This window comes from Oratosquilla oratoria, chromosome 17 (assembly GCF_046742065.1).
Source record: "Oratosquilla oratoria isolate Oo_2021 chromosome 17, ASM4674206v1, whole genome shotgun sequence".
Classification (NCBI taxonomy): domain Eukaryota; kingdom Metazoa; phylum Arthropoda; class Malacostraca; order Stomatopoda; family Squillidae; genus Oratosquilla; species Oratosquilla oratoria.
In genome coordinates this window covers 25,964,382-25,988,434 of record NC_134793.1, presented here as the reverse complement: position 1 = coordinate 25,988,434, position 24,053 = coordinate 25,964,382, and the positions used below count along the sequence as shown (strand labels likewise).

The following is a 24,053-nucleotide window of genomic DNA, read 5'->3' as shown; positions in this document are numbered from 1 at the left end:
GCGGCAGCTGGTCACTACCTCCCACAGTGACGTATTAGCAGCGAGGGAGCTGAGGCGTTGTAAGAGTTCCTCGTCCCTGACGCCCATGAGTATCACAATTTTCAGGTGGGCCTCCGCACAAGTGACGGGGTTTCAGATGCCTTGGTGTACTTCCTCAACCTTATCCCTTATGCGGCCATAGAAGTCGTCGAAGGACTCTCCTTGTGCCTGTCTGCATCGGAGCAGGTCACGGTGGCGAAGGGCCTCGATTCGCGCGTCCCAGAAATGGGCTTGCAGCCGGTCAAACACCTCGTCAGCCGAGAGCGAGATGTCATGGGAGATGTACAGGGAGTTCCGTAGTATCCCCTGAACATCGAGGGACAAGCACAACCGGAGCTGTATAAACTGTATGTCACGCAGCATCCTATTAACACCGGCCATGACGGCATAGTCGGTGCAGCCACGGCGCTGCAACTGGAACGACCGGAAGTGTGCATCGGCCTTCATTGGCGATGGACATGGGACCGAGAGGTTGTCCGGCGGCGGAGGAGCGGGTGCCACTCCGGTGACAGGCGGGAGCGGGGCGGAAGGCGGAGGAGGGGACGGGGAGGTCGTTGGGGCGGGGGCGTCGTACGGGTAACAAAGGCTACGAAATACTGCAGGGTCTCCGCTATTTTGTCGGTTTTCTCGCGGTCTTCTCTCCGTTCATCTTGCATCACCGCTACGAGCTCTCCGACGTTACCGCCACCATCTCGTGGAAATGTCACATTTGGTGTGAGAGTGGGTGGGGCAGGTAAGTCGGCGTTGTCAGTCTCCGAAACCTGTGAATCACGTCTTTGTTCCATGTTCCCCGGCAGAGTGGGCGTGGCCTACGTGGGTCATTTGGGGTTGTGTGGGGTCAGCTTCGCTCCATGTGTGGGATGCGGTCGCGGCGGGTAGTGCTCTCCCGAGAGGCTCAGTATCCTGGCGAGTGGGATGAAAGGGCCCTCTGTTCGCTCCTCTACGGGTCTACAAAAGCGTGTCACACTGTTGCACGGCTCTGCACTCACGGTCCCCGTCACTTCGTCAACACTTCGTTCACGCACGCGCCACCGAATCGTATATCGTCACGTTACTGTCACTCGTTCACACGCGCGCTACCGATTAAGGTATCGTCGCTTTTGTTTCACTGTTGCAAAATAGCCCTGCTCACTGCGCCATGTTGCAAGGGGGACCGGCGACAGTGAAACGCATGTAGGGCGATGTACGTGTTTATTAATCGGTGGGTCATGTGTACAGGAGGGCGCATGGTGCGCGCAGGAAAACTAATGGGTATCTGTCAGCGTGGGCCCGAAGGGGTGCGTCCTCCGCTCCACAGGGCGAAGACGCTGCCAACGTTTAACATATGGATGTAAGCAACTCTTCCTAGTAGCTCCGCGCTCTGGGCGCGGTTACGTGCGTGTGACATTAGCATACCTCCGAATGTCTACACTCCTACCTACGTTCCATTTTATTCCTAGTAACACCTGTTTGAGTAATCATTCGTGTCTGCGTGGCACTGTGGTCACGCCGGGTATGCGTGCCCCTGCGTGCCCTTCTTGCGTAGCTGGCCGTATGAAAATTGGCTTTGTTGGCCGGATGAAAGGACCCTTGTGCGAGAAGCGTCACTGCTGGTTAGGACATCACCGTGTCGTGCCACAACACTATTATACAGCACACAACCGTACAGTGCATAAGAACATAAGAACATAAGAAATAAAGGAGACTGCAAAAGACCATAAGGCCTACACTAGGCAGCTCCGTATCCATCACCACCTGTCATCCCCATCCATAAAGTTGTCTAATCGTTTTTTAAAACAACTGATAGTTTCAGCGCTTACTACATGGTTACTAAGTTTATTCCATTCATCGACCACCCTATTTGTAAACCAATTCTTGCCTATTTCCTTCTTAAATCTAAATTTGTCCAGTTTATACCCATTACTGCGAGTCCTGCCCTGTTGTTTTATTATGATGACCTTGTTTGCATCACCCTTGTTATAGCCTTTGATCCACTTGAACACTTCTATTAGATCACCCCGCACTCTGCGTCTTTCCAGAGAGTGTAAGTTTAGGTGCCTAAGCCTCTCTTCGTAAGGCAAATTTCCGAGTCCTTGTATCATTTTGGTCATTCTTCTCTGTACTGATTCTAGTGAATTTATGTCCATTCTGTAGGACGGAGACCAAAACTGTACCGCATAGTCAAGGATGAGTCTAACTATCGCTAGATAGTTTAATAATTACCTCTGCACTTCTATTCGTTACCGTCCTAGCAATGAAGCCTAATGCTCTGTTTGCTTTATTTCTGGCGGTAATGCACTGCCTCCTGGTTTTAAGGTCCGGACTCACCAGAACTCCCAAGTCCCTCTCGCACTCAGATTTTTCTAAAAACGTGTTATCTAAGTTGTATCTATTTTCGGGGTTGTGTAGCCCTACGTTTAACACGCTACACTTAGAGATATTGAAGTTCATTTGCCATTTCACCGACCATGTTAACAGTTTATTAAGATCATCCTGCAGAATCTGGGCGTCTTCTCCTGACCTAATTAGGCGTCCTATTTTAGTGTCGTCCGCAAACTTACTAACATCACTATTTAACCCATCGTCTAAGTCGTTTATATACATAATGAACAACAAGGGACCCAAAACCGAGCCCTGGGGGGGACCGCTAGTAACATTGCCCCACCTAGATTTTATTCCATTTATGGTGACCCGCTGTTTTCTGTTACTAATCCAAGCTCTAATCCATTCTAACACTTTTCCTCCTATGCCATGGGCTTTGATTTTATTTAGTAGTCTCTGGTGTGGCACTTCGTCGAACGCTTTGCTAAAGTCAAGGTAAATAACATCGTAATTTTCATTGTTGTCTGACGCCTTATATACTTTAGTGTAAAAGGATAGAAGATTAGTCACGCATGACTTACTTTTGGAGAAACCATGCTGTGAATCACGAATTAAATTATGCCCTTCAATGTGTTCTCTGAGTCTATTTACTATTATTGATTCAAGCATTTTTCCTATAACCGATGTCAAACTGATTGGCCTGTAGTTGCATATGATCATGATAATTGTTTTGTATGTATAGATTTTGTGCGTGTAGGGCATGGGTTAGTTTCTATGCTTCTGCGGGAGGGCAGGTGCCCAAGTACCGACATCCATATATGAAAAATAACAGAAATAAAAGAAGAGGAGATAAATTGGTAGGACCTAAGAGAGACAGTAGTTTCTGGGCCCAACCTAGGGACATGGCACCGGCCCTCTGGGCCGCAGGGATGTAGTTGCATCTTGTGGTTTGGAGGCATCCGGATCTTCTCTGGTGGGTGAGTTTCTCCATCGGTTCTGCATCCTCTCCCAGTTGGCAATGCTGCCTCTTACAGACATGTTAGGTAGCACTCAGCGTTTATTGACAATGGTATTGTCAATGCTCCTGTTAATAATATCTATGACCTTGCCTATTGTTGCAATATAAGCCACGAATTCTCTGAACATCTTAAGATATTTACAATTTCCAATTAATATTTATTGTAAATTAACCCCACAATTCTTTTGAAAATTAAGCCTGTTTAACACACTATAATTTTGTATTCAGTATCATTCATACTAACCTTGGAAGTGAAGAGGTGGTTGAAAATTAAGTTAGTCCAAAAGTAGTGACATTTTGTGCACTTCATGGGAGCTCGTAGTTCACAATGCAGTTTAATGAAGACCAAACTAAGGCATTGGTGATTAACCCCAAAAACGCCATGGATGGAGAAACAAATTATGGCAACATTGTCACAATGCACTGGTTAATAAATGCCCCCAAATAAAACGTGAATGGATGGAGACAACATTAAACGAGTACTTGATGTATTTTGTTGATTCAGGAGAACATGTTGATAGTTTACTCTTATCCTGAAATAGTGAACAGATTTCGGCACTATAGTTTGACAGGCTCAATATTTCAAAAACCATTGAACCATAACGGTACCAAATTATCAAAGGTTGAATGTAATTGTTCAGCACAACACATGGAAGAAACAAATATACCTATAACATAACAAAAAAGCTATCTTAAGTCTGTGTATTTACCTACTTTCAGAGAGCCACTTGGCACTGTAATGTTTTACACAATTATTTATAACTTTAATCTGTGTTCAGTTCATAATTTAAATTTTCACTCTGTAGGCGATGGTGTCGAACCCTGGAATGAGCTGCTGATCAACACCCCTGGTTACAAAGTACCTCGCCTAGATCCTTGGCATTTTTCAATCAAGAACTACCTTCCTAAAGCCATAGATCCGGACAAAGAACTCCAGTGTTCAGCAGGCCTCCATGAATACACGTGGTCTACAGGGAGCACAATATTACTCAGACAAGATCAGCTTACTGAAAAGAAGGTCAAATGCTGCTACAGGACGATATTACGTGAGGACCAGAGCTACGACAATTATAACAATTCAGCTGACAGACTTTTTCAGTGAGTAAATGTGCCTGCTGTCACTTTGCCTCCAAACTCATACCCACAGAAAGATCCCCTTCTTTCGTATGCATTTGCCAACAAAAACCCTAAAAGGGTATATGAATAATAATTATGAATAATGGGGGGGGGGGCTTCATCCCCAAAGTGTCTTACTCTGTATACCTGTTATGAATCCAGTTTTGAGAACTTGCATCTCTCTTTACCTCATCTTATGACAAGGAAGAGGGAGGCAAGATCTCAAGGTGGGAGTCTGAAACAGGAAATTTGAAGGGAGACCAAATGCTGGCTCACCATTTCTTCGTGGTGCCTCCTGGGCTCAACTCCCAACAAGGCGTTGGAGTTAAGCATAGGGACAGCGACCGAGATTGACACTCACACTTTCTTCCCGCCATCTTACAATAGGTTTATTCTTTCCATTACCAACCAAAAGTTCGTTGGCAATGGTGTGATGGTGACAGCAGGATATCATCTCTGGAAGCTGCTAGTCATACTCCACATGGGTCGCAGTGTCTGTACTGTGACAGCAGAAGGCACAGCCCGGCAGCATTCTTCATGACTGAACAGCTCTCTCTAGGGTGTCTTCAAATGGTTTGCCTAACACAATCCTGGCTGGGAAGCCACGCAAACTGCGACATGAACAGTGATGACAAAAAATAAATAAATAAATAAATAAATAAAGGAAAAGCAGCCTTCCCAAAATCAAAGCCCCACTGCTGCATCCCCGCCCTGCTCTGCTACACTTTTCCATGAAGGGAGCAAAGAATAGCGTGTCGGGTTTCGGCGTCCGTCAGAAACCGCGGGCTACACTGGACGAGGCGGAAGTGCCCGGTATTTCAGGCCTGCATGCACACCGCGTCGGGGGCAGAATCGGGGAGGGGGAAGGTCCGCGCACGAGGACTGCAGGTCCTCCACCGAGCGGAGAGTGCGGTCCAGTGCTGTAGAGGCGCGACGCATCCGTCTACAGTACCACTGGCTAGGCAGGATCGAAGGGCGCAAACACTGGCGGCGGCGACAGAGCTCGCCTTACTACAAGCGTGACGATACCTTGCTGCACCATTGAGTCAGGGTCTTCCTTCGCTTGAACCTGAAATGCGAACGGTATCGGCTTGGGCGTGTGGGCGGCTTATAGTGGATTCTCATGGGTGGGGGGGGGGGAGAACCATCATCGTTCCTAGGGGGACGGTGCGGGGTTTGTCCTTGGAGACCACATGTCTTTAAAGTCCCCTAGGAAGTAGTCGAGAGTGGTGGCCGGTGAGCTGTCAATTAGCAATGTCAGCTCGGCATATCTGTTCGCGTATATCCTCGTCAGGAGAGGATTCGGAAAGTCGAGTGGAACTATGGCCAAGCCGAAGTAGAGGAGAGGTGTTCGGACTTCTCCGTGGATCCGTATGGCGGCGTTGCAGTCCCTGTCTCCGACGTTGAGGTGTTCCGGAAGCGTCCCGTTGCGGGGGGCATGTGAGATACGTCGGCCGCGTCGTCGGCGCCAAGAGCGGTGTCTGTAGGCTGACTCTGGATATCTCCAACGTGCCAAAGTGCAGAGTGCCTATCCCCGTGACGTCTGCACCTGCGGGTCCTGACAGGTGGCGGGTAGTGGTCGGCCGGAAGCGTCCCGTTTGGGGGGGGGAAGCGAAATAAATCGGTCGCGTCGTCTGCGCAGAGAACAGCGAATGTAGGGCCCTTGATACCTCCGACATGCCTAGGTGCCGAATACCTAACCCCGTGATGTCCGCACCTGTCTCAGGCAGCACGTGCGCGGATGCTGACAGGTGGCGGAGGGTGGTCGGCCGGAAGGCACCGGGACGGCAGGTGCCAGTCTTCCCGGGAGAAAGCGTGGGGGCAGGGGGCGTCGCTGAGGTAGGGGTGCGTGCGTCAGACGGGGAACCCTTTGGCATGCCGACACGGCGCATGCGCGCGGGTCCTACTGGACGTCCGAGACTGTCACCATCAATGCCTCGTGTGGGCGGCAGTGGATCGCTACCTACTGCAGTGACGTAATTGCAGCGAGGGAGCAGAAGCAGTGTGTCAATTTCTAGGCTGGGTGGGCTTGGCCTGTGCGAGTCATGTGGGCAGGCATGGCGAAGCAGGATGAAAGCCTCTTTATTCTCGCGGCCTGCGTAAGTGGCCTTGGCCCCGTGCAGGGTGACGTTCGCGGCTGGTAGGGCGAACCAGTGGGATGAAGGCCTCTTTGTTCGCACCACTACGTGCACAAAGGTGTGTCACTATCTCTACCACATGATTTTTCAAGGTCCCATGCATGCACACTGTTGCCGGCACTGCATTCATGGTTCAGCACGTGCACTGTCGCTTGTTGGTTTAGTTCCGTCAGTGCTTCGTTCACGTTCGTTTCGTTCACGTATGCGCCACAGATTCTTGTATCGTCCCATGTTTTACTGTTGCAAGTTGCAAGCAATTGCAATCCTACTCACTGCGCCATGTTATGTATGCAACAGAAACACTTTGAGGGGACGTTGAATATCTCTTATTGTGGCGTTAAGAGTACATGGAGCATTACATGCGCACCGTAGGATGAACAATTCTAGACTGGGTTGGGGGCTCGCTGCGCAGAGCGAGAGAGGCCATGTTTCGTACACATATGAGTGAAGCCTTGTGGCCATATGAATGAACACTTGTCAGCCGTAACAGTCTTTGTAGGAAGCGTCTCTGGTGGTCGGGCATGCTACGACACTGCGGCGCCCTGTTTGTATTTAATGCTAGGGGCCTTATAGCATTACACCAGAATCACCAATCTATTCAATTATCTGTCTACATTCATTTATTCATTTGCATATTTTATTAATTTATCTCTCTATCTGTTTATTGGTTTGTCCATTCATGCATTCATTAATATTTAATATTGTGTTATGGGTGACCGTGCTGGGGCGGCTCCCTTGCCTTATGGTATGGTTCACCATGATTACACATGTGAATAGAGTAAATAAGAGTCGAGGTTACGTGGTATTTGGTATTAAGTAAATTACAAGCAACCAACGCAAGCAGCTTACTCCTCCTCACTGACACTAGGTCGTAGGCCTGCCGCATCTCTGCCCGGGCAGAGTTGTCACGTCTAACATATCTATGTAGGACATATATAGTATATACAGGATTACACTATGAACCTGGATACATAGAGAGCATCAACGTGCTAAGATGTTACGTCCAGTAGTCGATACAATGTTGCCTTATCTCACTTATCAGTAGCACTCCTATCAATTGCAAAATTCTCACCATGTGTATCACAACACAGTCCCCTGTAGGAATATATATTGCTATACAGCCTGCAGAACAAAGGAACCTCCCCCAGTTTCAAAAAGTCCCAACTCTCGAGAACTCAATGCTCCTTATAATAAGCAAAAGTACATACTTGATGAATAATGCGCCAACCGCGCTGACACTCGTGGCAGATCTATATTTCAACAATCACATCTCAAACTTCTATCTCCTGAATATGAAAAAGTGTCTTCCATAAAACAATAAAATGCAAGGTAGAGGGTGGGGATACCCATCCAGCAGCACTATTTCTTCCCCCATGGGAGGGTGGAGGGGGAAGATTACCTTAGTTTGTATATAAAAGAGATTGCAGTTTTTATCACGGGAGGGGGTGATGAAACAAATCATGTTGCGGGATGGAACCATTGTGAACGCGTATACGAAACTGATACATTATGATACGCAAGGTAAAACGAATACTAATATCCGTTTTACCTTGATGATCCGTACAGCCATTTTTTGCGGTTGTGTGATTCACCATGGTCTTGGATCACGTATTGGACTCGTGATCGACAGCTATTTCCCTCCCGGTAGAGAACTCGTATATGATCAGTGTATGGGTATGCTGTGACCTTACACGCGCGCACACACCCCAACTCCCCGCCCACGAGTTGGAGTAACAACCCGCAGCATAGCGATACTGAAATCATTTCAGCCCTGGGCGGGATTTGAACCCGGACCGCCATAGTGGTAGCCAAGAGTGTTTTTTTTTTTTTTTTTTTTTTTTTACCACGTGTTGCATTTGTCTCGGAAGCCTGTCCCATTATTTTTATAATTTTGCATTGCTTTATTTACAACATAATTTCTATTTCTAAATGAAGTTTAGATAGCTGGTGATAGCTAACACAGTGTTTAGGAAAAAGGTCAAGCATAACTACATGTGGGAGAGGGTTGTGGATGGAAGGATGGTTGATAAGGCATTAATGGATTAAATAGTGGTATCCAAGAGAAGAGTAGGAAGAGTTCTGGATGTCCATGTTCGTAGGGGAGAGAGTGGGGGAATATCAGATCATTTTTAGGTGGAAGATGAGTTATAGTTACAAGCCCACCCTATAAGGTGGTCTATGGATGCATCTGGAATGCCTCCTATCGATCCAACATTGGATCACTAGAAACATCTAACTGAGGAGTCGTCTATAGATGTATCATTTGAATTGTCTAATACCTCACCATTAGGTTGGCCAACATCACCCACAGATCTAGGCATAATTAGATCTGCATGTCTTTTCCAAATTATATTTCCCAAACTCTGAACCTTCACCTCGTAATTTCTTGAACCAAGCACTTCATCGATCTTTCCTTCCACCCACGGACCCTTTTACCAAAATTGCGAACAAACACTACATCATCCTGACCATACAAGGCTCTTCTTCCTAACACTTCATTACACAATCTACTGGAAGATCTGTCCTACTCTCTAACAGCTTCTACAGTACCCTTGAAAACTCTATTAAATATTATATCTGCTACAGACTTACCTGTGGAAAAATTGATGTATCTTCGGAAATTACATAGAAATCTACATACTCTAGTATGCATATCACCCTTCCGAAACTTTTCTCATCCCTCTGAATGTTCTTATTACCCGTTCTGCCAGTCCATTCAAGGATGGATGATAGCTGGTGTTACATGTCTAATGCCATTTTTTCTCAGAAATTCTTTCATTAGAAACAATATTAGGAACATTGTCCGACACTGTAACACCCGGAATACCGTAGTTAGCAAATGCAGTAATTGTCTCAAATGTCTAATTGTTACAGTAGAAGTTGCAGCAGTAGAAAAATGAACACCCAAGAACTTACTGTGGGAATCTATAATCATGAGGAAATATTTCCCCTCAATAGGTCTTGCATAGTCTATATGTGATCTAGACCATGATTTACCAACGTTAGGCCGAGACAGTATAGGAACTTTAGGATTCTTAGTTTTTAAAATAAATACTGCAATTGTTAACGACTTCTCTAATGTCTTGGTCTACCTTTGGCCACCATACCCAATTTCCAGCTCCTGCTGTCATAGCATTTATACCATTATGACCACCATGTAAATTGTTTAACACTAACTCTTAAATCAACATGAATCAAGACTTTTTTATATACAAAATTGCATAATTATAAAGAGGTAAACAATTTTTACAGGAGCATATTCTAGCAATGACGCATTATGCTTTTTTGACCATCCCATTTTTAAGCAAATCTTTAACTGAACTAATACGATCTCTGTTTGTCATCTGTCTAATAGTCAGAAAAAAGTAATCAAAATCAATTATCTCTTTTAGGTTAATTCACATATCCAATTTTATCTTGGAAAGATCAAACAAGTCAATCTTTAATTGACTCGTCGTCATTTCTAAGCGAGCTTATCCTAACGAAAGTACCAAACGTCGATGTATGGGCTATGTTCCTATACGAAACATGTAAATCGGTAACCTCGAATCTGCAGCCAGTCCAGATGATTCAGTCCCAAATCGGTCCTTATTACTGCATCAACCAATCAATCATTACTGGAAGCTTGAAATCTTCAGATGCAATATAGCCTGGTATGCTTCATGGTGCCATTTTGAAACCGCACTCTCTCTCCTGCCACATCCCATTCACTTTAAAAACATCGTTTCTGTAGTTCCACTATACAAGCTTGCGTCGAGTTCTCGACGCCAATCTAAAGTCTATGGAATTGATTGAGTGTATAAATAACAGTGAATAGGTCCTTAGCTTCTCTTCAATAGGATCATGCGGTCAAGCAACAATAAAATAACAAAACAACATGGTCTCGGACGTCAAAAACAACAAGCTTATCCGGGCGTAGCGAGATTACAAAACACTACAGGGGAAAAAGCCCTTGGTATCCTATGTAGACCAGAAATTATATTTCAAATATATATTAGAATCTCTGATAAGTTTCTTCTCTTGCCATATGTAAGCACTGTTTTTTCTTGTGTTTTTGGATTATAAATGGACATGTAGTTTATCATAATAACATTTGTAATTGTCACAAAAAAAAAAGTTGAAATTCTCACAAATGATAACATCAGCCCTTACCATAATCATTCGGTAGTATATCTTCATTATATACCAGCAGTTCATAATCAAACCACTGATGACTTTAGAGGTCGTAGGGGGTGGGTAATGGTTTGATTGATTGATGTGTCTATTTTTAGGCTTCCCAAAATTGGGTTTGACTTGAATGATTGTGCCTTAGAAAAATTGTTATCCATGTTTCTATGATGATTATACCATAAATATTTGACTGGTATGAGAGGGTTTGTACATACATATACCAAGGCTTTTTCCCCCTTACAAGGGAGGTAGCCAAAAAGGGAAAGGCATAAAATCATTTCCACCCATTCCATCCCTGAATACACTCCACACCCCTCCACCCTCCCTCTTATCTGAGCACCTCCTGGATGACGGGTCATCCCTGCACCTTGTCCACTGAGAGGGTTTGTAGTACCTGCATAATAATGAAAATTGTTTTATGGTTATTTACACTAGAAAGGTAAATCCTTTTCTTCCAGAATGAAGCAGATGTTTCCCTTTTTGTTATGGCTGAGGAATACATATGGGAAATGCGGTGTGATCTTTATTTAGAATTAATTCAACTATAATTTTGTTTGTGCTTGCTTACAACTATGTTTATATGGCTGTGTGCAATACATGGATAATAGTACATTATATTTTGATATTGTTTGTATTGGATTTTTCAGGGTTGGGAAAGAGTGCTATCCTCTGAACACTTCAGGCACTGCCGTAAGCACTCCGGGTGCCTTTGTAACATGCAGTAATGACCATGGAGTTGAGCAGTACCGCAACATTCACCATCTCTTCAATCTTGGGTCTCATGCTGACAAAGTTAAACGATGGTATGGGGAAGGGTGTCTTGATGTCCCAGCAGGGATAATGGAAAGGGCTGAAGAGAGGAAAAGAGAAACTAGAAGTCAAAACAATGCTGACAGAAAGTTACCTAATTTAGGTAAAACCAGAAAGAACCCAGATTCTAGGTCAGACACATACAATGTAGTTTTGTTTGGGATGGATTCCGTATCAAAACAGAACATGATACGCTATATGCCTAAGACATACAACTATCTGAAGAGCATATCAGCCATTGATATGCAAGGTTACAATAAAGTAGGTGATAATACCTTTCCAAATTTGATGCCTGTACTTGTTGGAAAATCTGGTGCCAGTGTTATCAAGGAATGTCTTGACAACAACTTGAGCAATGTGATAGATAAGTGTCCATTTATTTGGAAAAACTTTTCCAAGGAAGGTTATGTTACTGTCTATGGTGAAGATGCTCCGGAAATGGGTTTGTTCCACTATAAACGCACTGGGTTTCTAAAACAACCTACAGATTTTTACAATCGCCCGTCTTTCATGGCTTCAGAAAAGTTTTTAGGACATTCAGGCAAACTCGGTTATAAGGAAAGTTATGGGCATATATGTCAGGGGCCACTTTTAAGCTTTGATGTGATAAAAAGGTATTCTTTGGATGCTGCAAAAACTTTAAGATGCATTCCCCACTTTGGTTTTTATTGGACCACAAGAGTCACCCACGAAGAAAATCATTTAGCTTCACTTATCGATGAAAGTGCATTTGAATACGTAAACTTAGTTAGAAGTCGACCTGAGTTTTCGAAAACATTTGTTTTCTTTATGAGTGACCACGGGATGCGTTTCGGGAAAATTCGTAAAACCAAGATTGGAAAGTTGGAAGAGAACCTTCCTTTCCTCTTTATTCTGTTGCCCTCAGACTTTAGTGAGAGATACTCTTTGGCCCACAAGAACCTGAAAAAGAACCAAATGCGACTCACTGTTCCATATGACCTGCATGCTACCTTGTGGGACATTCTTTTTCACCAATATCAGAATGAAACGTACTTGAAGGAAGAGGGTGTCATCTCCAAGTCTTTCCCTGGAATCAGCTTGTTCCAGCAGATTCCAGATACGCGAACCTGCGACAACGCAGGTGTGCCAGTTCCCTACTGTGCTTCTGTTTCAGGAATTCATTCACACATTTCCATCAAAGAAAGTGAAAATATAGCAAAGTTTGTGGTTGAACTATTAAACAAGGGTTTGGAAAAATTCCCAGACTGTGTCCAATTTACAGGACATGTAGTTAAAATAGCTGAGAGGAAAGATGCAGCTGTTTCGGGAAGTACCGTAGTCCAAATTCAAATCCAGACTTATCCTGGGAAAGCAGAAATGGAGGCAACAGTTGACGAAAAGAATGGAACTTTGACGTTGCTAGGCGAAGTGAGTAGAATTGATCGCTACGCGGGACAAAGTGACTGTATAAATGATGATATATATAGAAAATATTGTTTCTGTAAATCGTTGCTAACAAGTCAGGTCAGCTAGTGGTTTGACAGTGTCTTCATATTGTTGTTCGCAAGTCTTGTTGACTGCCTCATGTTCCACTAGGAGCCATACTATAACAGTGTGCTTGTAGGAATCATATTTCTGTAGGTCCAGTGATGAATCTTGTTTCCCTACCTAAGGATTGCTTTATAGCTCAGATAGCTTAGCAGCAGCCAGAATAAAAAGATAAATGTTATCTGATATGGAAAGGGTTAATCAAAACAGGGTTAACCCCTCCACAAACAAAGGGGAGTCACAGAACTGAATAGAATATGCTGTGCCACACACTGGAGGAATCACTTCAGAAATTAGTTGGTTATGATGATGTTCATTTTTGGGGTTCCAACATAACAAAACACGAATTATATCATGATCCCCCTGTTTCTTAATGTGAAATTAAGGAATAATAAAACATATCCAAGGACCAAGGACAGGTACTTGCTTGCGGCAGTACTGCAAAATGGACAGCAGGGCTGCTTCCCATTTTCATAACACGTCAACCCCCTTGTCATCTCCATCAGGAGGTGCAGCCCTGAGGGTCTGACTCTCGGTCTCTGGGCTGGGACCAGGAATCTCTATTAATGTCGATTGTATTCATTGTACCTTTCTTACATGAAGAGCTGACAGACAGTGAATGATCACCCTTCAGCTGGTGATGACACAGAAACAGTCCCACACCAATACAATACAGAAGGGTCCAAAGTTTCTTCCCAGAGAAATCAGAGAAATATGCCAAGAGGGCCTGAGGACCATTGCCAGCCAATGCAGGGATGCGGGTTGCTCTATCCATCTATCCATCTATATATATATTATATATATATATATATATATATATATATATATATATATATATATATATATATATATATACTTATAAGGTAGCCAAATCAAAGGCACATACCTACTCCCACCCAATCCACTCCTCCTCCTCCTCCTCCACGCTTTCCTCCCTCTCATCGTAGCTATTCGTGTGTGATGGGTCATTCCTGTATCCCGCCCACTGCCCTGGTTCAGAAGCAATGCAGCAAGACACAGTACATCCACAGCAAAGCCGCTTCACTTCATCGGGGACCCCCACCCCACTGCCCCCTCATGCAGAAAGAGAAAAGATGGAAAGAAAGCCCTTTGGGCTGCATCAAAATATCATTCACACACAAACACCTACCCCACCCCTCCCAATCCCCCGCCCCTCCCTGGCTCGCATACAGTATATACAGTCACTCTCCGCTCGTCCCTGTCTCCTCTCCTCCCTCGCTCAACAAACATTCCCCTCTTGCTCAACGCCCCCCCCCCCCCACATACCCCATCATCCTTGGCCGTCCCTTCAGATTCACTCCTGCCTTTACCTTCCACACCTCTTTAACTAATCTTCTGTCACTCGTTCTTTCATCACTCGTTCTTTCATCACTCGTTCTCTCCTTTCTTCACTTCTCACTACCAGGTTCATATGCATTCAAAATCCTACATTCTAATTTCACCTTCACACTCCCTCGCACTCCACCACGTGCTTCCTATTTTACCAATTACCAGCAGAGCCACTCCTCACTTCCCTCGCCCCTCCGCACTCCCAACATTATCGCCACCATACTCCCAAATTCAAATTCACCCGTCCCTTTCAACCGTCTCTCAAATTCAAATTCAACCGTCCCTTTCAACCGTCTCAATGCTAACTCATTAACCTTCTTTCTCACATACTGCCAATATGTTTTCTTATATTATAATCTCAACCAGAACCACAAATTTAATAACCAAAATCTAAGGGTTTTAGTTGCAGTTTCCCAGGCCCTCTTTACCTCAACTTACAGGATGAACACGGAGAGCAGGATCCCTAGTCCCATCACTCCGTCCCTCTTTGTCGCCTTTACAACTCGCACGGTTACGATGGCAGAATTCTTCCCCCAACCAGAGGGGATAAGAAGAGAAATCATGGAAATAGTAGACAATAATATGGGAACTGCATAGTACAAAAGTAGGATGATTTTTCCACAAGCAGAGATTTTACTTTGATTAATTATTTATGGCCCCAGTCAGTAGAAGCGCCCAAAAACAGCCATTAAAGGATCGGTTCCATGGTATACCAAACAATTCTACCGTTACGCGACGGAGCTGCCCGTGTGTCACTTGTTGCGTTACGGCGCGGCGGCCTATGGGTCGTTTCATCTGTAGTAGTCTCTTGGACAGAGTTATCCAGTCTGTTTACTGTTGGACTAGAGGTTGGGTAACAGACAATCTGAAGATCCCGGAGGAATATTAAACGCAACATTTAATTAATAAGATATGAACAGAGAACAAAGGTAAACATATACATGGGAGTTATGAACACAGAATGGGGATATACGAGGAATAGACCAAAAACATGTATATGATAATCAAATAAGATTTAAGAATGAGACCCTTGTTGAGAAAGAGGGGCTATGTGGGTGATCACTTCAAACAAAGACTTATAAGTCTGACCTCACCAGAGGTCTTGTCAAGAGAGCGGAATCGAAAAGAGTGTAAAGTTGTTTGAAATTCGAGAATGTAATTCCTCCGGGCTTGTAAGTGAGCCCGTATGAAGGGCGTTTCAGTGGAGGAGTGTGTGTGGTTTCGGCCACATTCACGAGATATGCGGTACCTAAGTGGTATAGGTATGCACATCCCGTACGAACCAACTAGAAGTGTATAACAAGGTAGTTAGGGCAAGCTGCCCTGGGAGAAGCCGACGACTTGACGTCACTTAGTCAATTTGCCCAATTATTGGTCGACTACGTTTTCGAGTGCATACGTGACTTTCGACAGGTGAAGAATTACAGAGTACTTTCCCATATTTGACAACATACATGATATGTGAAGTTGAGTGCGTACAGGATTGCACATTGACATTAACCTCTTCCATATCATGACGCCTACGTAGGTGTCATGAGGCGGGAGTGGTATAAGAGAATGCCGGCGCCGGCATCTTGATTATATTTATTTTGTAGTTGTAGCTGAGTGACCCCCATATTCAGTGAACTTATCTGATCATATTTTCTGTTATTAATATTCAGAGTGAAAGAGAACAAGTAACACAACTGCAACTTTATATTTTATAACGCGAGTATTTTGATGCATCATCGTACATCAGGCAGCTGATGCTGCCCGCATGAATTTTACTCTATTAGAGAGGTTAGTGCAGTTTGATAGAGAGGTTAGTGCAGTTTGAACTTACATATGAACAAACAAAATAATAATACATGATGACAAATATACATAATTACACACATGGGTAAAACATGAATTAAAGTAAAAATTCAAACATGATAACGTAATAAATTGTTACATTATCGCATGGCAACATGCAATCAGTACCTCGGTACTGGGTTGTTGACTATAGGAGGATATTTTCAACATTGAGAAATGCTTTAAATGTGCTGTGATTTTATATTATTCTTCCAACTGTAAAACCCCTATCTTTGGCTAAGATACTGAAAGTGCTCCCACTGTACGTTGTAATATAAATGTCTGCACTGAAGTAATGTGTATATTATTATATATGTACATAGAACCAGTGATTTATATTCAGATGAAACTGTTGTAAATAATAAATATTATTTCTTTCATTCATAGTTTTTGTACAGCCTCCATGTTTACTCGAGTGTATCTATTATGAATAAAAGTGCGTAGCAAAATGTTTGTCGTATGCTCTTCTGTGAAATTCGTTATTTCAGGTGAGAAAGATTTGATCTGATATTCTATGAACATGTCCTTTAAATTGTATATTAGTAAACTAAAAAAGAAACACAATTAATTAGTTCAAGTGGATTTTGTTAGTTTCAATGTATCCATGCTAAATATTCGATGGAGCTAGGCCTACCCACAGACTCATCCTGAAGGAAGATGAATTGACGAATCGCCAGCCATGGCATGTGTCATATGGGATTGCGTCCCATCAAGCAAGTCGATGCTACGCGTGAGGTAACGACGAAGATAAACAATGTTTTTTGGTCACAGCCAGAATTTCCTCCAGCCATCGAAAGGTAACTTCATTTTTCCTATTGTCAACCCAGTCAGTCGTCTGACGATGGTGCGTAGCGGAGGTGACCACTAGAAGGGACATTCTAAAGGTCGAAGACGTTGAAATCTTTAGAATTATAGGGATGTTTGGTATTATTGTAATGCTTTCATCTTTTCTTCCAACGTTGTGGGTCACAGGTATGATAGCTTGGATTTTTACTATCTGACCATTTTGGTCCTCTACCTATACCGCGAGGTTACGAGAATAAAGAATCCACAAACTATTTCTCCTTTTGAATGCACTGATTACTTTTACGACTTTATTCTTTCCTTCCATTGTTATTGTACACGCATATTCGAATACACAAACTTGTATTTATTTCTCAATATATACTCTAAATGACAAGACAACACTTTAATCCTTATTGTTAATTTGAACACTAATATCTTTCCAGAGCATGGGTATCTTACTGGATGGGTTTGGGTAGGTTATGACCAATACAGGCAAATACCAAATAAGAATGAGTCTTGTCGGAGAATGTTTTTGGGTTAGCTTACTTCAAGCAAAATCCGCCGGCTGTCCTTTAAAAAATGAAAATTAAAGATCGAGAATAATAGAAGAATAATCACAAAGGTCACAATTATTCATACCACAATCCCTGACGAAAACAGGTTAACTAATGTCCACACTACGTCAGCCCCTACCATCTGTTCTGTATAGTATTTCAATTCATCATGCATTCATTCCCTTTGTCATCTAACTTTTGGTGGTGTGTTTATTCTGAAAACGCCCTCTGAACGTAGATTGAGACGCTGATCCTCTTGAAGCATATGGTCCTCTTTCCCCCCTTACAAGGGAGGTAGCAAAAAAAAAAAAAAAAAAAAAAAGCATAGGGTCTGGCTTAAAGTCTATACATATCAATATTGGCAATTAAAGGTTCAATATATATATATATATATATATATATATATAAGATTGAAGGTGAAAGAAGTAGACGAGGAGTAATGGGAGATGACCCGTCCGTGTATAAAATATCCTGTTACGTTTGAGTTGTTAGCTTTGTGATCAAGACCCTGCGGGTCGAAACGTTAAGGCGTGAAATTCTCCCATTACTCCTCGTCTACTTTCACCTTCAATCTTATTTGTCATAATATAGTCAATATATATATATATATATATATATAATTGTGTGTGTGTGTGTGTGTGTAATAAAACCACTTGGAAAATAAAATGAAAGGTGGCCGAACATTTTCGTCTATTTAAGACATTTTCAAAGGCATTTGAAAATGTCTTGAATAGACGAAAACGTTCGTTCACCTTTCATTTTATCTTCCAAGTGGTTTTATTACACATTTTGTGAATTACGTGTTTTTGTGATTTCAAGATTGGGGGTCTTAGGATACGGGAGGGCACTGACCTGTTGGCGCGTATGGTCCGTAATGCCTTCAAGCGATCCTTCAAGACCCTCGAACTCTGACATTCTCCGGTTACGAATTCGATGACCTTGCTTTCCTAATCAATGTTTTTCTATGCCTAGCCAATAAGAATTTATAATCTAGGACATTTAAGAAGTGGAGGAGAGGGCTCCGAATTACAGGTTCTTGAACATCGTGAGACATGCGGAAATTTTCGACAAAGACAAATAAACTGAAGTCGCGGCACATCGTCTCAGACCTGTTTTTAGCTATACGAGGGTATTGGGGGTAGCGATCGGCATAAGAAACGAAGGGAGTCGGAGACTGGTCTTGTATGAAAAGAGAAGGGGTATTATCACATTCATGTGGTTGGACGTATTTTTTATGTGTTATCTGTGTGTGTTGAAATTTCTCCCGAGCATCCTATACAATAATTCTGAATAATGTAAATAAATACGAAATTGTATATATTACATTATACAGAAAACTATTAGATGTGTTGGCCGTTGATATAATGGAATTTACAATCTTGGTCATATTGATTCATATGTATGACCTCATATGCCTAGTATTTGCGGCGGATGTAAACTGAGGAATTTCGAAGACATCTTCCATGTACAGCCAGTAGGTGTTTAACTGACGTGCCTTCATGGCGGATGGTTATAGTAATGCCCTCACCTGATTTTTTTTTTTTTTTTTTGTACTTGAATATATGCTATGTTTGAATCAATAAAGAATAGAAAAATAGATTATAAGAATATTACTAAATATCTGCTATATAACAGACATTCAGTAATGTTTTTGTAATTCATTTATTAATTTATTATTATTCTATTGTTATTATTATAATTATTATTTTATTTATTTATTTTTAGAATCTCATATCTTCTGAATTCTTTCTGGTCTTTTAGCATCTGATTTGTGTATTCTTCTTTGGTATCTTCGTTTCATACTTGTACCATTTTATTTTTATGATTCCTATATACTCTCTCCTAATATTATGGCACTTCTTTTGCTGCTGTTTCCTCTTCCATTTCCACTCCTTCTTTATTGTATATTTCTATATTTTTTTCATCTCTGCTCTCCTTGAAGTTTCCATATGTTTTCCCATATTTTCTTACTTTTTTTCCTTTTTTGTCTCTTCTGCTAGCTTTTACTCGTATCCATATATACCATTTAAAAAAAACACTAAATTGAAATTAATAACTTTAGTATTTTATATGAGAGGAAAAAGTGGTAAACGCCAAATTATTACTATGTTAAATAAGCCAATTTTATAAAAGCGCCAATTTTTTGGGGTGCTAAATTGAGTCGATGTACAGTACTACTAGGTTTTTCACTAGTTTGTATAGTTTTTTAATGTAATTGTTGAAAAATTCTGGTATTTTATGGCAAATACTTTGTAGCAAAACAAAAATGAAAATGAAATCATAAATATCCCCAAGAGAGTATGCGACGAATTCGAACACCAATGCATGCGCAACCTACGTGACATGTGGCCCCAAAGACACACCTCAGAAACACAAGAAGAATCAAGAGCCCAACATGACAAACTTGAAACCCTAACAACCCTGGCAGACAACCCGAATCAAACAAAAGCATATAGAACATTTAACATCAATGTGTGAGTAATCCACATTCCACCTCTACAAAACCACACAAAAGGAAATAACAGTAAGAATAGTGAAACAATAAAAGTAATCAAGGTATACGGAGGTTAGAAAACCATAAATGGTACAAAGGTCAATACCCAAATACTAAGATTGACCTTATGAATGATCAGGCCAAGTTCCAAAACATTCCTTATAAATGTCCTGCATAGCACAACGGTAGCGCCATTGCCTTGTGGTAAGCACTCGCACAGCGTCGTCTCTGACTGTGGTGATTTTTTCCTTTGAAAAAGCATACCTGCGAAACTAGTCAGGAATAAACTCAAGATTAAGACTCCTGTGTTTCCTACTCCGCTTACGTCAACCTGTCAGAATGTCTCAACATTTGTCTCCGAGTGGAAATGGAATCCAGGAAGTCATAAGGTCCGAGTTCGTGCTACAAATGAAGCTGACGAGCATTTTAAACAGAGACACCTTCCTCAAGGACTGTCTTGAAGAACTGGTTCTTCCAAGATCAGCCCCACACCTCCTTCACCCCAACAAACCCTTCAGCGACACAGCCAGAGAATACCTGAAGGAAGCTAGAGAAACACTCAGACACGAAGCCGAAGTTATCAGAAACAAGCTCCAGAACTACTCACTTCCCCCACCCCAGAACTCATTGAAGAACTCAAGAAGAAAAAGCAGCAACAGAAGGTGGAACTTGAGAGGAAACTGCTACGACTGTGGAACACAAGCAAGTGGAAAGAAGTAGGTAGACAGAATCTCATCAACAACCTATCCGACTACAACCCCACGCACACCCAAATGGAAGCCCTCTCCCTTGGTCTAAAATTCAGCACCAATATAAACCCAAAGAAATTGAACAACTACATAGGCAAGAACTACAACTGGAAAGACAGCGACATCGAGTCCGGCTTCAAACAAGGTGTTCTATTATGCTGTTCCATTGCAGCCAGGAACAACAGCAAGACCATCCCCAGGAGATACGTCCGTACCCTTCAAGAACTCCTTGACAATGACGACATCATCATCACGACCGCCGACAAAGGAGGTGGCGTTGTCATCATGAACAAGAGGGACTACACCAACAAAATGGAACGTTTACTCTGACCAATCCACATATTGTAAACAAAGGGACGGTACAGCCAGCGAAGAAGCCAAGAGGTTCAATATCGACATCAGAAAAATCCTCAAAAGAACGGAAAAGGTATAAAGACTCCTCTACCTCCTGGAGGAAGACCCAACAATCCCATCCATGAAAGGACTTCCGAAAATCCACAAACAGGACATTCCCCTCCGACCTATAACTTCTGGCATAGGTAGCGCACCACATAGACTAGCCAAGCTATTGGCCAAACCTCTTTCATTCTCCTTAGGTAGCATTAGCGGAACACACCTTAGAAACTCCTCCGACCTAATAGACAAACTGAACACATTTGACTTCACAGACCAACGCCTGGTAAGCCTTGACATCACTTCCCTCTACACAAACGTAACAATAGATGGTGCCCTTCGGGCTGTTAAAGAGACAGTACAACACATTGACACCGACAACTTACCCATCAACAAGCGTGACTACTTGGAGTTAGTAGAAAAGTGCATAAAGTTTGGTTCTTTTGTTTTTAACAAACAGGAATACAGGCAGCATGAAGGGCTTCCAATGGGGTCTCCATTGATTGCGGTGGCAGCATCGCTCTACATGGAGACTTTGGAAAGGGACCATTTTCTACATCTCATCCCAGTTCTCCAAGTGGTACCGTTATGTTAACGACATCATCTTCATTTCACACAAAACAAACAACACAAGAAACCTATTGGAACAACTGAACAACGTAGACCAAAGAATTAAATTCACAGTAGAGGAAGAGACCAACGGTTCCCTACCTTTCCTAGACGCTGTTGTCATCAGATCGGACAGCAGCGCCAGGTTCAAGGTATACCGTAAATCGACAAACAAAGACGACTTCATCCACTATTTTAGCGCACATGACGAGAAGACCAAATCAGGGGTTATAATTGGGTTTTACCTTAGGGCTCTTAGAATATGCAGCGAAGAGTATTTACAAGAAGAAATTGAATATATATATATATATATATATATATATATATAAATACATATATATATACACACACATATATATATATATATATATATATATATATATATATATAAAACAGCATTTTTTCAAATATACTGAATATGTTACAGTTAAACACTGATTTGTTTCCTCAGGATTGTGGCTCCAGTTGATAGCGTACATCATGTTGTATACATATCAACCTGAAAGATGTCTAGATGTAAAAGTTATGTGAATAATATCTACATATTACATGTAAAACAATCTTGCAGTACCTTGTTTGAGAAGTGAATGCTGATGACTGAAATGCTTGGAGCTTCATAGGCATCAGTCAATTCAAATTCACTCACTGTGAATCCCAAACAACTAAAAATGTTGCCAGGTAGTTACATGCATACATACATATACCAAGGCTTTTTTCCCCCTTACCATGGACCCTGGTAGCCAAAAAGGATAAGGCACAAAAACATTCCCACCCATTCCATCCCCGAAAACACTCCACACCCCTCCACCCTCCCTCCCATCTTAGCACCTCCTAGATGACGGGTTATCCCTGCACCCAGGTAGTTATCATGACTAATAAGCCAGCAAATAAACAAATGAAACTACTTTCTTTAACCTTTCATGCACCCAGAAATAGTGTACTAGAAAAGAAGCGTGTGGGCAAGGGAGTTCAGGATTGTGAAGGTTGAAAGTGAAGGAGGCATGAAAAACAATTATTAGCAAGCAATCTAGAATCCTGAAAGATACTAATTTGAACCCTCACAAACTACATAAAGAAGGGGCATTCGTTTTCAAAATTTGACTGACAATGTTCCAGCCACCTAACTCTCATCAGCCACCATGGGTTTTCATACAAGAATTTCCTTAGAACATTTTAATGTGTGCTATTAGACACCTTTACAGAATACATCGGCAAAGAAAATGCTTGGTAAAGGAATTTATACCCAGACGGGCCAAATATCAGATATTCCCTGACCGTTGGGATCACTGAAGAATAGCATGTTGAATGGTGACATTTATCGCGAGAATGGGAGCTTCACTCTCTGTACATACATATACATATACCAAGGCTTTTTCCCCCTTACAAGGGGGGTAGCCAAAAAGAAAAAGGCATAAAATCATTCCCACCCATTCCATCCCTGAATACACTCCACACCCCTCCACCCTCCCTCTTATCTTAGCACCTCCTGAATGACGGGTCATCCCTGCACCTTGTCCACTGCCCTGGGTCAGAAGCAGTGTCGCAAGACACAGCACATCCACAGCAAGGCCGCTTCATTAAATCGGCGACCCCCCCCCTCTCCGTCCCCCCATTGCATAAAATGACAGGACGGGGAGAAATTCCATACTCAACAGCAAACCTGGGCTCAACAATGAAAGAAAAAAAAGAGAGGTAGAACATGTGGGGGGGGGGTCAATCGTGAAAGAAGAGATAACAGAATTGTTATAGGGAATATTGTCGCTTAAAAAGGGGAAAGTGAACAAGGGCAGTATAGACACAAGGTAGGTTGAATCAGGAAATGCATGGGAGCGGGATGCGAAGCGAGAGTGGGAAGAGGACTGGAAAAAGGGAATAAAGGGTAATAAGGTGAAGGAGGCGACAGAAATAAAGGTGATGACATTGAAGAAACCGAGTGTCTCTTGACGTACTCCTCTCATTACTTGATGTTCTAATTCGGCCATGGGAAGATCATGGCGGCTTGGGTCACATATTTTCTTTCTTTTTTCCCCATGGGTTGGGGAAGACGTTGTGGCATGCGGAGAAAGGGCAGAATGGGGAAGAGGGGGAGGGGTAGGAAAAGAGGAGGAAGAGGAAAGGTAGAAATATAAGGGTAAAGGGAAAAGAGTATGAGACAAAAGACAGTGAATATTGCCAAGCAGAGGA

At 42.6% G+C, this 24,053-nt stretch overlaps 1 protein-coding gene across 2 annotated transcripts in view; it reads left to right on the top strand.

Annotated features, from left to right (window-relative positions):
* LOC143034539 (uncharacterized) overlaps positions 1-16,664 on the top strand; it is a 46,318-nt gene extending 29,654 nt beyond the window's left edge. For both annotated transcript variants that reach the window (XM_076200738.1, XM_076200737.1), the window contains 2 exons: positions 4,165-4,456; positions 11,430-16,664. In XM_076200738.1, coding sequence (XP_076056853.1) covers positions 4,165-4,456; positions 11,430-13,086 — 1,949 coding nt within the window. In that variant the 3' untranslated portion in view covers positions 13,087-16,664. The remainder of the gene's footprint in view (positions 1-4,164; positions 4,457-11,429) is intronic.
* The last annotated feature ends 7,389 nt before the right edge of the window (positions 16,665-24,053 follow it).